This window comes from Pipistrellus kuhlii, unplaced genomic scaffold, assembly GCF_014108245.1.
Source record: "Pipistrellus kuhlii isolate mPipKuh1 unplaced genomic scaffold, mPipKuh1.p scaffold_m20_p_14, whole genome shotgun sequence".
Lineage (NCBI taxonomy): Eukaryota > Metazoa > Chordata > Mammalia > Chiroptera > Vespertilionidae > Pipistrellus > Pipistrellus kuhlii.
The window spans coordinates 39,965,684-39,981,675 of NW_023425449.1; the positions used below are offsets into that span (position 1 = coordinate 39,965,684).

The window sequence follows — 15,992 nt, forward strand, 5'->3', positions numbered from 1 at the left end:
CACGTCCTTGTCCATCTTCCGACCCGTGGACAATCTCCAGATCTGGGAGACGGGAGATAGAAGACCTGCCTCTGCTTCCCAGACACCGCGATAGCCATTCCACAAATGGTAGTTACATCGGTTCTGCAGGTTCCCAGTGAGAAGGAGGAGGGTTTTCCTGACTTGTAGATAGTGGCTGTGGCTCAGTGACAATGAGGCCGACAGCTGACCAGGGGTCCAGCTAGCATGCCAGCCGCATCCTCGAACCCCCAGAGCTGGTGCTGTCTGCCTACCCAAGTACGAGTCAGATGTTTACTGGCTGCTCTCTCTTTATAATTAAGGAAAACATGTCTTGATATTAAACTACAGCTTTAACTCTCAGTTTTTAATGATGTCTACACGAATATATTGTGATTAATATTAAAAACCAGGAAGTCTCTTACTGGGCTAATAAAACTCTTCTAGTATTTCCAAATCTAATTAAATTTTAAGTAGCATTTCTTTATTAGTATTACAAAGACTAAATAACTATTTTTCAGGTACAACTGGTTTTCTAAAAATTGCTTTAAAAGTTGAAACAAGTGGTGTTTTGTTCTGGGGAAAATGTACTCCCTCTGAAAAATGTTTTTAATGTACCTGTGTATTCATTCGGCAGACATTTACTAAATCCCATCCAGTGTTAATTGCTGAGAAAATACAGAGGACATGCTTACTGCCTTCAAGAAGCTTATAATTCATGCAGGTAACATACATGTACCCCTAACTTTTCATTCAGTATACAGATAGTAATATTCTAACACAGAAAAGTAAAGCAATAAATGCTAGTGAAGCTGCAAGCAGAGTGCAAGGAGCTCACAAAGGCAGCGGGTAAAGCTGATGAGTGGAGAAAGGGACAAGTTCCTGGAAGAGTTGACACTTGAGCTGGGCCTTGAGGCTTGGGTAGAATTTCACTTGGAAAAGGCAGTAAAGGGCATGTGAGGCTGAGCATATAGTATCATCAGAACCACAGGGGCTTAAGAGTGCTGGTCACACTTGAGGAAAGCAGATGCTCCAGAGGGTTGGTGGGTAACGTGCCAGGATCACGGTGGGGCAGGTGTAAAGGGAGCAAGGCAGAGGGCATTTGTAGCAGAGCAGGAAGGGGGCCAAAAAAGGACGATCAGTTTGTATGTGCCTGGCTCTGCGCTAGTTTCCTTCTGTTATATAATCTCATTGGATTTACATAACAGTTTCGTGAGCAATTACTGTCACCACTCAAAGGTGGAAATAAAAGCCCAGAAAGCCTAAGGAATTTCCCCCAAAGTCATTAAGCTTGTAATACTTAAGCCTAGGCCTGAAGTCCATGCCTTCCCCATCTCCCTCCATGCCCCACTACATTTCTAGATTTTTAGCTAAGAGTATATAGATAGCACTGAAAACTAAGGTGTTTGGATAATTTTGTGGGTAGTGCTGCTTTTTGGTAAGTGATATCTGACCAGTGAAGGTATTTCTAGTGGCAGTGAAGGATGAGCTGTAAGAAGATATTGCAAGAAGTTAGACACGCTAGAAGACTGCTGCCGAATTCCAAGCAGGACCCGGAGATTCGGAGCTGTTGCGCTGGTGGTGGATTTGCAGAGGAAAAGTGGAAGAGACTGGAAGAATTTAAGCACTTAGACTGATGGTCTGAACACAGTAAGGAAACCTAGGTTAGGTTAGTAGTCTTAACTTCTTAAGTAATCACTCACCCTTAATACTTTTGCCCATCCAGTGTGCTCAGAGATTGAGCATCCACCTATGAACCAGGAGGTCATGGTTCGATTCCCAGTCAGGACACATGCCAGGATTAGAGGCTCAATTCCCAGTAGGGGGTGTGCAGGAGGCAGCTGATCGATGATTCTATCTCATCATTGATATTTTTATGTCTCTCTCCTTTTCACTTCCTCTCTGAAATAAATTAAAATATATTTTAAAAATAGTTAAATGCTTTTGAGCATGTGTCCAGTACAAAAGTTTTAATATTTTAACCCCTTTTCCAGTGCATTTTCTTGTGCACACCTATTTTAAAGATCACTAGAATTAAGAAGAATAGGTGTCCGGGGAGGCTGGCAGGAGGAAAGGGTAGAAGTGAGCTAGTTTGGCTTTGGACATGACTGATTTTGAGATGCTTAAAGGAGTGCAGTCATTTGAAGATGCTTCATATAAATTTGCAGCAAGTATTCAGGATCATAGAAGGAAAATGGTACCAAGCTCATGTTCTACTGGAATTCAGCTTTAGAGTCTAGTGGTTTTCTCCCCAGTTGTACTTTCTGTATAAGAATAATTGTGGATTAAAAAGGAGCCTGTTTTCTATTATTTTTAGCTACATATCTTTAGTTGATTGTTTCAATGTCTTATCATTTGCTTCTCAACTAAATATTTGCAGATTTTTGAAAATATTATCCTTGGTCTAAATTAAAGAGTGAGTATTCTTACAATAGGCCTTTTGTGTATTCTAAAACATGAAGATCTTCTTGAAGACCTTGTGGATGGTAGTTCATTGATCTATTCAGACTTGTTTAGAATATTCAAAGGTATCAAGCCTAAACACGTCCTCCAAACAAAAAGAGTCATCCAAAGAGCAGACTGTCTATATAAGTGGCATATGCTTTTTAGTAACTTTCTCAAAAGTGTAATTCTCATTTCTTCTGGCCAATCCTTTATTACTGAATTAATACCTAGAAAGCCTCGCCCAGAGAACTTTCCATTTACTGAGACCCTACAATTATATGATTAAAGGCACAAATGCTAGCTGGTGTTTGGTGGTTGTTTTAGTTTAGCTTGATTTTAATTAAGATTACTATTTTTTTTCAGCCTTCAGCCACAAATCTTTTATCATTGATATTCAGAGCATGTTTCCCTTTGGGAAAGTAGGGTTGAGAAACAGCTTGTAGTTCCTCCAAATCTCATCAAGTCCTATGAACTTTCTTCCTTTTGTCTATTTTCAATTTGGTGTCAATATCAGTATCCTTGATGAATATTTATTCAATCCCCAGTGCATTGTTATTCTATGGTGAGCTGATCACATGCTGATTTGGGAAAGCACCAGTTATTATTATTATTTTTTATTGCTTAATGGATAAAAGATAGAACTTACCAAACTAGGTCAAGTTCACCAAATGAGTCTTTGGGGCAATTGGGCAAAAATGGATTCTCAAAACAAGTACCTGAGAATGGAAACCTTCCTATTGGAGGAAATGGCAAAGCAAAATCTAGTCCACCCATCCCCTAATCTTTCCACAGCAGGGGGTAGCAGCATGAGATATTAATACTCATGGAGTCATAGGCTTTTAATTTTTTTAATTCTTTATTGATTAAAGTATTACTTATGTCTCTTTTCCCCCCCTATTGTCTTCTCCCCAGCCATCCCCCCACCCCTCTTCAGCCCTTACCCTCTAATGTCTGTGTCCATTGGTTATGCTTATATGCATGCATACAAGTCCTTTGGTTGATCTCTCCCCCCCCCCCCCCCCCCCCCAGTTCCTCTCTTCACTGAGTCTGTATATAGCAGGTACAATGGATGGATAGCAAATGAGGTAGAGGATTAAGGCATCTAATAAAATCCCAATGTGGATTGGTGGTTGATAGAAACTATAATATCTAAGTTTACCTCTAACACATTATCCTGTTCTCTTGCTTTTTAAGTCTTTGCTCTCTTTGCTCTAGAGGACAAATATTTAGGGCTGTGAGTCATAGAATAAACCTTATAGTCTCAGGATGTTTACAGCTGTTTTACAGGTAGTAGCAGGATGATCCAGTAGACAGGAAGTGCAGATTTAGTGCATGCGAATGAATGATCGCTGACATCCCTTCAAGAAAACAACTTGTTTTCATAGCTTATCAGTGAGTTCACAGTCTGTTGCTGTTTTGTGTTGGCCAGCATGCAACATCAGCACAGCTATTGCAAGAGCAAAGTGATTAGAGCATCGTAAGACCTTTGGTCCAGTTCTGCCACTTTAATATTGAAAAGTACTTGGAGTTCAACCTCCTTGATGCCTTTCTCATCCCCTGGAACAGTTTTTGCTTCCTCTGTGAACTCTGTGTGATCAGAACTCCGGCCATACTCATCATAGCGCAATGGAGGTAGCAGCCCACTAGTGAGTAATGAAATCAGTGTAACAGTTTGTGATTGGTATTTTCTTAAAAAGGAAAAGATTACTGAATAGAGCAGATTAGAAAATGCCACAGTGCGCATCATGTATTGGAAGAGGATTATTTCATAAAACTTTTGTTTCACTCAAACACATTTTTGTATACATTGGGTGGGAATATATTTCTTAATGCAGGTAAGGGTTAAAAACTTTTTAGAGAAATACCTCATTGTACAATAGCATGAATCACATCATCATGTAATTTTCAGTTATAAATTTGTGTGTGTGTGTGTGTGTGTGTGTGTGTGTGTGTGTGTATTCACTGAGTGGCCAGATTATTATGATCTCTGGACACATAATAATCTGGCCACTCAGTGTACCTCTCTTGAGTACTTTATTTATTTGATATCAAATAAATATCAATTTATAGGCACATAAATTGTGCACCTTGATCAATTTTTATAGGCATATATAGGCATATAAATCGTGCACCTTGATCAGTTTTTCCCTTTGCACTGGCTAATAGAAAGCTCAGGGCAAATAGGTGGTTGATCTCTAGCAAAAGTCTAGAATACTTTTGGTACCCATTTGAAATACAAATACACTGAGTGGCCAGGTTATTATGTGTTCAGAAATCATAATAATCTGGTCACTCAGTGTGTATGTGTGTATTTGATTTCAGCGAGGAAGGGAAAGGGAGAGAAAGAAACATTAATGATGAAAGAGAATCATTGATCAGCTGCCTCCTGCATGCGCCACACTGAGGATCAAGCCCATAACCTGGGCATGTGCCCTGACCATTAATTGAACCATGATGATCTCCTGGCTTATAGATTGATGCTCAACCACTGAGCCACGTTGGCTGAGCTAGGGCAACACACCTCTTGAAAGAAGGGATTACATTTTGTCTTTTAATTCCTTATACCTCAGTCAGAACTGACTGACACATTCTAGATATTCAGTAAATGTTTGTGGAATGAATGAATGAAATGAAACTCACTTGCTCTGGGCTTCATATTTCTTTTTCATAAGTTACAATGTTACTCACGGTATCTCACAGTGTTATTGTGAATATCAGTTGAGATAATGGATTTGAAAATACTTTGTGTAAGCTCTATGTGCTTAACAAGGGTTATCCTCTGGTATGATTATTGTTACTGTTGTTGGGCATATATACCTCAGGAACTCTTGAAATTGTAACGCAGTGTTCTAAAGATGATATATTTATTGCAGTACTATTTATAGTACTGAGAGGTCCCTCTTTAGGTGATGAGTTAGGAGACAATCCTGAACTATTCGCTATGTGCCTTTTTTAACTTCTTATTATGGAACATTTCAACATACAAAGATGAACTTCTGTGCACTTACCCCACCTTCAACAAACAGCAAGTCACAGCCAATTTTGTTTCATCTGTGTCTTCCACCTCCCCCGTCCCATATTACTGTGAAGGTGTATTTCCTTTCTTCTCCTCTTTCTTCTCCTCCTTTTCATCCTCTCCTTCCTCCCTTTGTTTTTACTTTTTTAAGTATGTATAAATATTCTTGACATTCTTTTAAAATATAATCATAAGTGTCAGTTGGTAGTTTAGACTAAAGTACCATTGTAGTGTTGTGTGAATGAGTTATGAGTTATTCTCTCACAGGAACTAGCAAGTAACCAAGATGTTGTATTTCCCAAGATTTTCATATGATGGTGACCAAGTGCATTGCAAAATAGTGGTCACATTCCAGAGCTGTAACTAGTTCTGGAGGCTCAGTTACACAATTGCCACTCTCTGTCAACCTCTGCAGGGTTTTATTTTCTATCATGTATTAGTCCTCAAGCTTTTGACCTCTAGCTAGACAACAGAGTATCCAGCTGAGACTTTGGAATGTGGTAAGCTCTGCTTTAGGACTGTATCCAAGGTTGTAACATGTCACTCAGAAGTCAGATTCCAGCCCTAACCGGTTTGGCTCAGTGGATAGGGCATCGGCCTGTGGACTGAAATGCCCTAGGTTCAATTCAGGTCAAGGGCATGTACCTTTGTTGTGGGCACATCCCCAGTAGAGGGTGTGCAGGGGGCAACAGAACTATGTTTCTCTCTCATCGATGTTTCTAACTCTCTATCTGTCTCCCTCTCCTTCTCCCTTCCCCTCTGTAAAAAAATCAATTATATATATTTAAAAAGAAGTCAGATTCCATTAGAGGAAAAGAATTTGTAAAACAGTAAATAAGAATCACTTATGGGATTCATTTTTAATTGATCTATCTTGGTTTTCACAATTGTGTGGTTCAGACTTGCATATAATACTAATACAAATAATTAAAAACCCTACAGATATTCAGTCTGTCAGATACTTTATGTAGAATTTTTCTTCATAAAGTCAAACGTGGAGTTTGTTTTGAATTTTTTTACAAAGCATTGCTAAATTTTGCTCACTGCAACTATTAAATAGTCAGTAACTTTGCATGTTAGCATTGTTTCAAAGTTTTTATGCATTCCTGAAAGTAATTTTCCAAAATAAAATGAATATAAATGTACTTTGAGTTTAAACTATTTCAAGCCATATTTACACTAATACAATGAGATTGCACCAGACCCAAATGGGGGTGAGGGGGTTGTGGGTCAGTAGTAACAGAGATGGAGGAGGTGAAACTCATGTGGTCAGTGACATGACTCCCAAAACGTGGATCACAGAGGTAGCTCAGTTTCCAGATGTCCAGACCCTTCCCCAGGCCTCCCCTGCTGGACACCCGGAAATTTCCATCTTTCCCTCATTCATTCCCTACATCTAATGAATAGATCTTTACAGGTTATTTATTTAGAAAAATCTCTTGGTTTCACCTTTTCCATTCCTGTGATCAGGGCATCAGTTCTGATCTTTATCAGCCTGCCTCTGGATTATAATTGCAGTTGAGAAGAAATGGACTAATGTATTTTGACCTTACAGTTAATCCCTGCAGCAATCCTGGGAGGTTGGAAGTTATCTGAATTTTTTTCAGGTTGTAAAAACTGGCCAAGCTCTTTCAAGTATGTTATATTGCTAAGGAAATGTCTTTGCTCTGAGTCTTTCTTCCCCATAATGCATTTTATACAAGAATACCAAGATAGTCTCCTTAAAATGTAATTGTAATATACACTGAGTGGCCAGATTATTATGATCTCTGAATGCATAATAATCTGGCCACTTTGTGTATGTCCTATATAGTAAAAGGCTAATATGCAAATTGCCCCCTCCCCCAGGCCAGGCAGGCTGGGCCCCACTCATGCATGAAATAATGCACTGGGCCTCTAATATATATCACACACACACACACACACACACACACACACACACACACACACACACACACACACACACACACACACACACACACACACACACACACTCACACACACACACACACACACACACACACACACTCACACACACACACACACACTCACACACACACACACACACACACACACACACACACACACTCTGAGTGGCCAGATTATTATGATCTCTGAATGCATAATAATCTGGCCTCTCAGTGTAATAACTTACTTAATAAAACCTACAATTATTGATGTAGCACTTTATAAATTACCAGAGATTTTTCATGTTTGAGCTTATTCTGCACAAACTCAACCCATGAGATTAATATTATCTCCTAGTACGACCTTGTTCAGGTCGTTCTATTTCTCATCAAAGCAATCATAAGCTCTTAATTTTGATGACATTCTACATTTTACTAGTATGCTATGGCTGTTTTGTCCCTTTAATCATATATCTCAATGTCAGCTGGTTTTATCTTTAGCCAGGTGAACTTCCTTTCAGTCCTCTTCAGGTACTATCCGCATTTCCTCCCTAAAGTCTACTCAAAACAAAGCACGCCCCCACCTCACCCACCTTTGTGCTCTTCATTTAAACTAGTCTTGCAGTGCCCACTCCAACTCCTACCTTTTCAAAGAGGTCTTCTCCAGGAATTTCTATCTTCCTGTTTTTTCCTCTTGATTTCCTTTGTCACATACATTTGCTCTTGAATATAATTTAAAGTTCCTCCTATCTATAAAAGTAATAAATGCTTCACCTGGCCGGCATGCCTCAGTGGTTGAGCATCGCTCTGTGAACCAGGAGATCATGGTTCGATGCCAGTTGGAGCACATGCGTGGGTCGTGGCCTTGATCCCCAGTGTGGGGCATGTTGGAGGCAGCTGATCAGTGATTCCCCCTCATCATTGATGTTTCTATCTTTCCCTCTCTGAAATCAATAAACATAATATTTCTTAAAAGCAATATATGCTCCATGTTAAAAATTATATAAGATATTTGAAAGTAAAAAGGTAACTTCTGACTTGTCAACCCTAATTTGTAGAAGTACCCACTGTTGTGTGTCTTTAGAGTTCTGTGCATAAATGGGACCTTTCATGGATGCATATATGCGGACACACCTGTTGACACACAGGGAGATAAATGTAGATATATATTTTATACACAGATACCATCCTACAATTGGTTTTTCATTGACAGTATATCTTGGAATTTTTTCATGTCAGTGAATATGGTATAAGGGATTTCATTCAAATATCTCTTTTTATTGCCTCAAATTGTTTCATGTCATATTATTTCATGCATATACATCTTATCTCCCTTCACAAATGAAAATGGGAACTCTTCAAGGGCAGGACTACTGATAACATATTCATTCTCTTTTCAATTTCTTTATTCTTTTCTCTTTCTGCATTTACTGCATATTTCACATTTGTGCTGTAGGAAATGAAAGATGTTTGCCTTTTATAACCCATAAGGAGTTGGGATATAGTGGATAAGAATCTAATTTTATCCACATAACTGTAACACAATGAAAATATTGAAAAGTGACACAGATTTCTGTTGCTGGAAATATGGCTAGGTAGGTTATTTGGGTTTTGTTTGTTTGTTTGTTTGTTTTGTTTTGTTTTAAAATATACTTTTATTGATTTTAGAGAGGAAGGCAGAGGGAGAGAGAGATAGAAACATTAGTGATGAAGGAGAATCATTAACTGGCTGCCTCCTGCACACCCCCTACTGGGAATCGAGCCTGCAACTCGGCCATGTGCTCTTGATCGGAATTGAACCTGGGACCCTTTAGTCCATAGGCTGACGCTTTATCCACTAAGCCAAACCAACTAGGGCTAGGTAGGTTATTTGAACAATCCTCTTGCTGAAAATAATTGGAACTGTTCAGTATGTATAAGAAGATATCCTCAGAGCAACAAAGGGCTGAAAAGAGAAGAAATTAAAGGCCAAACTTGAGGAAAAGTGAGAGTTCAGAGAGGCTTAGAGAGTGGAAGTCGCTTTTGCCTTGAGGGCATTTTCTGATGTATGTAAATTTGAAGATAAGTAGTAAAACTCTACACAAAACTAGGAAATGGTTACCATAAATTTCAAAATAATGGTTTTGGAAGGGGTGGGTTTCTGTTTGTGGGATACTCAGAACTTTCTACTTACTGACTTAGTGGTAGTGGCTATCCTGGGTCATTTGTTTTCCAAACTGAGCATATTTATTTTATGTGTTTTTCTATACACATGTTATAATTTACAACTAAAAGGACAAGTTATGGGACAATATACTAGTATATAGTATCATCCCACACCTGTGTGCATGTGTATGTGTGTATTATATAAATGGGATGTGTGACATAAATTTTACATGTTGATACAGTAAATATATAAATTTGTGTTTATGTATAAATGTGTATGTGTGTTTCATACAGAGGAAAAGGTCAGAAGAGTATTCACAAACTACTGAGGGCAACCTTGAGAGGCAGAAAAGGGTTGGGAGTAGCAAGGAAGGAATTTATATTTTGTGCTTCAAAATTAACTGTTGTTAATTTTTTTAATAATCATTTTTATTTAGTATGTTTTTAAAAATATGATTTTAAAAAGATGTGGCTTCTGTCTCGGCCCCTAAAGCCCTCCTTTAGCATACTCCATGCCACTTGGATCAGTTCCTTTAGAAAAACACGTCGTTCTTTTGCTGGATTATAAGCTCTTAAAGGGAGCAGGATGGTGTCATGTGTATGTTTGCATGTCTTGTACTTAGTAAATCCTGGTACACAGTAGAGGGTGTGTAAGTACTAGAGGAAAATGAATGAATAAATGTACCTTAAGGAGAACCTAGGGCTGTAGGCATCCAGTAGGTACAACCTTTCCTTAGAGGTTCTTATTATGCATTTTGAGAATTATTTTGTGCCTGGCACAGCAGTGGGCATAAAGTTGGCACAGCAAAAACAGGTTGATTTGAATTTGAGTGACACTTTGTGGAACCTGTAGGCAAATGTGGAGTCTGCCTTGCAGTGCCCCCTTTGGGTCCCAGAAAACAGGAAAGCGAAAACACTCTCTAAAAATTAAACTGAGAAATGAACACCGACCTAACAAATTTAATCCAAGAGAGGCAGTGTGATTTTAGCAGACATGAAGACTCCTTGGCAGTAAGGCTTGACTGTAACTAATTGAGGGCATTGGCATCTTGCGCGCGCGCGCGCACACACACACACACACACACACACACACACACACACCAAATTTCCATCAGAAGAGCACTTTCTCTGCCTCCAAAGCAGAGAAAGGCAAAAGCTGTTAATGTAATTGTCTTGATACCTTGCAAAGCACTCTGACCGATAGCCCTGCCGGTGGAGGCCAGCACCCGCGCTGCCTGGCAGGCAGGTGGCCCTGGGTGGAGCTGCAGAGCCTTATGCCATTTGCACTGGAATCCTGCAGTGAACTCCACTCGCCATCTCCATGTGCACCGAGCTTTTCTCTGGCAATTGGCCTCCCCACAACGAAATTCACTCCGGCCAATACCGACATCAGTGTACCCGAGTCCTCTGTTTGTCACTGTTAATAATAAAATCGCTTTCTTTCTTCTGTTTTGATTTTATACATCAGTATCTTGTGAGTTTTGTTAGCATGAGTCTGCATTCCTGGGTGCAGTCAGTGAGGTCGGGTATCAGTCTGCAAGGCTCATCAAGGTAGATGCTACACTGTGGGCATCTGTTGGAGTGGCCTGCTGTCCTCCTGCTCCGTCTCCTGTCCATTCCACACTTCACGCACGAGAAATCTTCTCAGAAGTGGTGTGCTGAGAACATCTTAATGATGTGCATGCACATTTCTCTCAGTTAGAGAACACCATATATTAACTCAGTGCAATAGATCCTTCTCCTCTGGTGAGTATTATTTGCTTGGCTTTGCAAATTTCACACCTGTATAGATGAATGGAAAATTATACTGTAGATGCCCTCCAAAGACTCATTTCCCCTTCTGCTTCTCATCTCTTGTGGCTTCGCTTCTGCTTATCTCATTGTCAGCCTTGATCCTCGCACATACTCGGTCACTTCCTAACCTGGTCTCTCTTGCAGCAGGGAAACGTAAAGAAGATGGAGGACACAGTGAGGTGGACAAGATTAAGGATAAGGATGCAAGTAGAGCAGGCAATGAACGAGGTTATAGAATTTTTTCTTCCATTCTCATCCTCCTCTCTTTCCTCAAACACATGCACTTAAAAGGGTTTCAGGCCTCACACACTGCTGCAGAGACAATAAAGCACACATTCTCAGCAACATGTTCAACTGGTCTGTGAACACAACTGGCCTGGCACCAGATTTCAAGAAATCATGAACATGTCTCCTTGCCAAAAAGGACATCAGAGTAGATAACCGCAAAACCCTCAGTGAATCCTGGAATTTTTAAAAAATTAACTGTTGCATCAAATAAGTCGACTATGCAGTGAGATTTTTAATCAGCAATTTTTCCCCCTTTCTATTCTTCCTCTTTCACTCCAACCTCCAGCCAGAATAACTGACTATTAAATTTCACCATAAATTTACCAGGAATTTACATAGGGTAATCCTCAGTTGTCACTATGATTTGAAATAATCTCTCTTCTAGTCATAGTTTAGGACCTCACCAAAATTTCAGATAGGGTAAGGCAGAGGTCGGCAAACTCATTAGTCAACAGAGCCAAATGTCAACAATACAACGATTGAAATTTCTTTTGAGAGCCAAAAACTGACTTCTGTGCATGGGCCACGAAGTTTCAATCACACTGTATGTATGCATGCACCTGCATGTGGTATTTTGTGGAAAAACCACACTCAAGGGGCCAAAGAGCCGTATGTGCCTTGAGAGCCGCAGTTTGCCTGACCACTGGGATAGGTAAATATAAAATCTTGAAAAGACTTTTTTTTTTTTTTTTTTTACAAACTTGGTTCCTAAAAAACGATTGTTTAAACAATCACAGTTAGGTTCATTTATACAGTTGGAATTCTGCAGCAAAATAAGACACCTTTGGATTATTTGTCTAATAAGTTGGTGAGGCCACTGTCCCTGTGTCACTGCAGGCTCTCTGTGCTGTGACATGGGACTGAATTGCTAGACAGGTGGTTATGGACCATTCTTGATTATTTAGGTGCTGGTTAACCATTCAGTGAGTTCTTTAGTCCTTTTGACCAAATTCACCATTGTTTGGCTTTCATTTTCTTGGGGTGAAGGGTGATGCTAAGGAGGACAGGGTCCCCGTTTCACCCCCAGGTGAGTAAGGCTTATTTCACACCAGATTCTTGGCTATAAGCTCACTAGCTACACTGTGGCCTCTACAGTGGTGGAAATCAGGCGAGGTAGCATCGAAACAGTCAAAACCAAGCCTTGTACCACTGCTGAAGTACTCACCCCTGCTTAGTGAACTAGTAACAGCTGCCTATGGTACAGAAGTTAGCATTTCCTAAAGCAAACTAGGTATAGTATGTTTATGCTGACGTAAGGAATTACCAAAAAGGGAAAAATCCTATTCACTTCCTTCATTAAATATTTAATTAAGGGTGAGAGGACCAACAGTTATCAACATTTATAAAAAATACCCACAACTCTCAAAACTACCTGTGATTTTCAGACCTTTCATGCCTCTTCTCATTTTACCGAAGTACATGGTATTTGTCAAGGTTCCTGCACCTGGGGAAGTCCATGGACAGCTCTAAATAAAGACAGAGGAGTAGAAGGAGCCAGAGAAAGATGGTCACCTGAGAAGCAATGCGTGTTTGCCCCTCTCCCTGCCCATCTTTCCCGTCAGCCAGGCCATGGTCTTCCTCTTTCTTTTTCTCCTGTTGAAGGTCAGAGTCTAGACCGGTATTCACTGGACAGAGCTAAAAAGACAGCCAGCTCAGTAGCACAGACTGTCCTGCACTTTGGCAGCGTTATGACAAGCTGAAGTTTGCAGTGTTCAAAATTATACAGAGATCTGCAGACACAGGTCCTTTGTGACGAGCCAGCCTTTCACCCGCTGGCTGCCCAAAGGCCCGGTATACAACGGCAGAGTAGACCCAGCTCCTTTTCGCTTTCTGTTCTGCCTTTCTAAACCCTTTTTCTGGTACCATCTGTTTTTCTTTAGTCTTCGTGGAGCCCTCTAACTCCCCTGATTCTTGTCCCTTTTCAATAAAAGGTTTACCATACGTGTTGTTTTCATTAAGTCAATCCCTGTGTGCGTGTCTGTGTGTCATGTGTGTCTGCCTTTTGTTTCTGTTAGTTTGTAACACTTTAGAATATTCCCTTCTAACCAAATAAATCCCAACAGTAACTTTTCAGATTATGGACTCTTCAGTCTGAAAACTACCCTCAAAATATGTATAAACACATACAATGTTGGGTACAATTTCATGGCGTTCATGCAATCTCAGTGCCTATTTATGGATCCCAGCTGGGTTCGGAATTCCTGTCCCAGGATGGAATCCCAAAGTTACTGCCTCCTTTCGTGGTCACTGGTGATAGTTGAAAACATTCATTCACCAGGTACTCACTGAATGTCTACAGTGTGCCAGGAACTACAGGGCACTGGGGTACAAGGAAGAGGACAGTGTCATTGAGGAGACAGACAAGTCTACAGTTAAGATACAGAATAGACTCAGTGGCAGGAGAAGTCCAGGAAACCTGGAGATGAATGTTTCATTCAGCCTTGGGGCATCAAGAGAGTTCTAGATTTATGTGTTACGTGGAGAAATTTGGGTTTGATTTTAAAGGGCCTTAAGTTGAGGAATGATAACTGATCTGTGACTACTGAGAAAGTTAACTCTGACTATAGCATGGAGAATGGGTTGGGGGAAGCGGGACTGGAGGCTGGGAGACTTTGGTAGTAAGCCTGGTGACAATAATAGTGATTTTAACCTAAGTACTGACAGCGTGGGTGAGAAGAGGGAGGGTTGGAAGGATATGTACTGGATTGACTGAATTCATTTCTTCAAGTATTTGTTGTGTTGCCACATGTCAGACCCTCTATGGGATACGTAGTAAACTAGGGAGACGCTGTCCTTGTCCTCAAGTCTGGTGAGGAGGACTTGCAGGCTTCTGGAGCAGACAGCTCAGTGGACGATGGTGCCGGACACCAGAGGTGACATCGACGTGTCACACACCAGAGGTCCTGGGCAGAGTTGTGTCTCTTCTAGGAGTGTTTCTTCAATCTACCCTCCTGAGATTTCCAGATATCCTTGTAGAGATGGTACTGCTGGGAGAATATGTCTACGTAAACAGTATTCGGGAACGGAGGTGACAGTTGGAGCTAGGAAGTGGATGCATGGCCCAGGGGGTGAGAGGAGAGGAGGGCTGAGCTCTGGACATGACGAAACTGTGGAGACAGAAGAGGAACTGATGAGACAGCCAGGAGTGTGTGAAGAATGTAAGGCAGGAGCCAGTGGAGCAGACGGGAGGGTTACAATGGCAGCAGCGGCGGCCTCAGGTGTATTGGAGGGGCCTCTGGTTCGAGACGATGACCTGGGCTTACATATTAAACTTCACCATCATCTCAACTAAAGGGCTCAGGGTGGTCAGAAACTAGTGAACTACATCTCAATAAAGCTGCTGTTAAATAAAGAGAGTAATAATGAAAATCCACTCTTACACACATTCTAGCAAATTGTCATTTCAAAAATGAATTAATCATAAGCACCAGATGTGGGGATGGGGTGGGGTGCAGTGAGGGGGATGTTATGCACCAGGGGAGGAGGGTAAGTTTGACTTTAGTCACTTAGTAGCCCTCTGTGAAAACAGTGGCTCATCGCCTTAGCCCTTAGAGAGGAAAGGGTTGTTACTCAGATTTTACAGCCAGATGAGGCATCTCTTCTTGAAAGGGCAACAAAAACATTCTCTTTGACATTGAATGACTCTTAAAATATCCTGCTCTAGTGTTCACTGTAAGAAAATATATATATATATATATATATATATATATATATATATATATATATATATATGCAAAGACATCATAACAAATAATAAGAATAAAAAACCCATTAAGGGAAAGAAGTTGTAAATAGAGTATATTTAAGTGGTATGAAATTAATAGTGAATAACAGTTGTTAATATAGTAGTAACCCAGACGCTTATGACTCCTCAAAAAAAGAATAATGTAACAGACTAACAATAATAGGGATCTGTGATCAGTAAGTGTTTCAACAGTTTGGCAGAAGGAAGGTGGAAGAGCACAAGGAAACCCCAAAATGCTGGTGTGTTATTGTCGGTGCCAGAAAGGAAGGCAGGATAAAGTGTGGAGTTAAGCAGTGCTGGTGTGAAAATAGGGTGAACAACTACTCCCCAGCCAATTGACTAAGAGTTGGGGGAAGGACTTCTTAACCAAAACGACAAAAATAAAATTAAAAGAAAGGTTTTTTCCTCCCCAAAGTACATATCTAGGCATACTCGTTTTTCTTATAAGAACACTTTCACTTAAAACTACATATGTGAAATTTTTAAGTCAAATACTAACAATGAAATCTGGTAGCATATTGAAAGAATCGTCAATCTGATCAGTTCAGATTTGCTTCAGTAATGTAGTATTTGTTTATCTTTAGAAAACCAATACTGTAGTAATCATATTGCGAGATCAAAGGAGGAAAGCCCTTTTCAGCCATTTAATCTTATG

General features: G+C 40.3%; 1 protein-coding gene across 5 annotated transcripts in view; it reads left to right on the plus strand.

Moving 5' to 3' along the window:
* Positions 1 to 15,992, plus strand: part of NSMCE2 (NSE2 (MMS21) homolog, SMC5-SMC6 complex SUMO ligase) — a 218,461-nt gene that overhangs the window by 114,427 nt on the left and 88,042 nt on the right. Inside the window, exon 6 of one of the 5 annotated variants that reach the window (XM_045581524.1) lies at positions 11,449 to 11,776. The exons of 2 other annotated variants lie outside the window; for them this stretch is intronic. In XM_045581524.1, coding sequence (XP_045437480.1) covers positions 11,449 to 11,669 — 221 coding nt within the window. In that variant the 3' untranslated portion in view covers positions 11,670 to 11,776. Of the gene's footprint in view, positions 1 to 11,448; positions 11,777 to 15,992 lie in introns of those variants that run through there. 2 more of the 5 variants (XM_045581525.1, XM_045581526.1) reach the window with 2 other exon arrangements.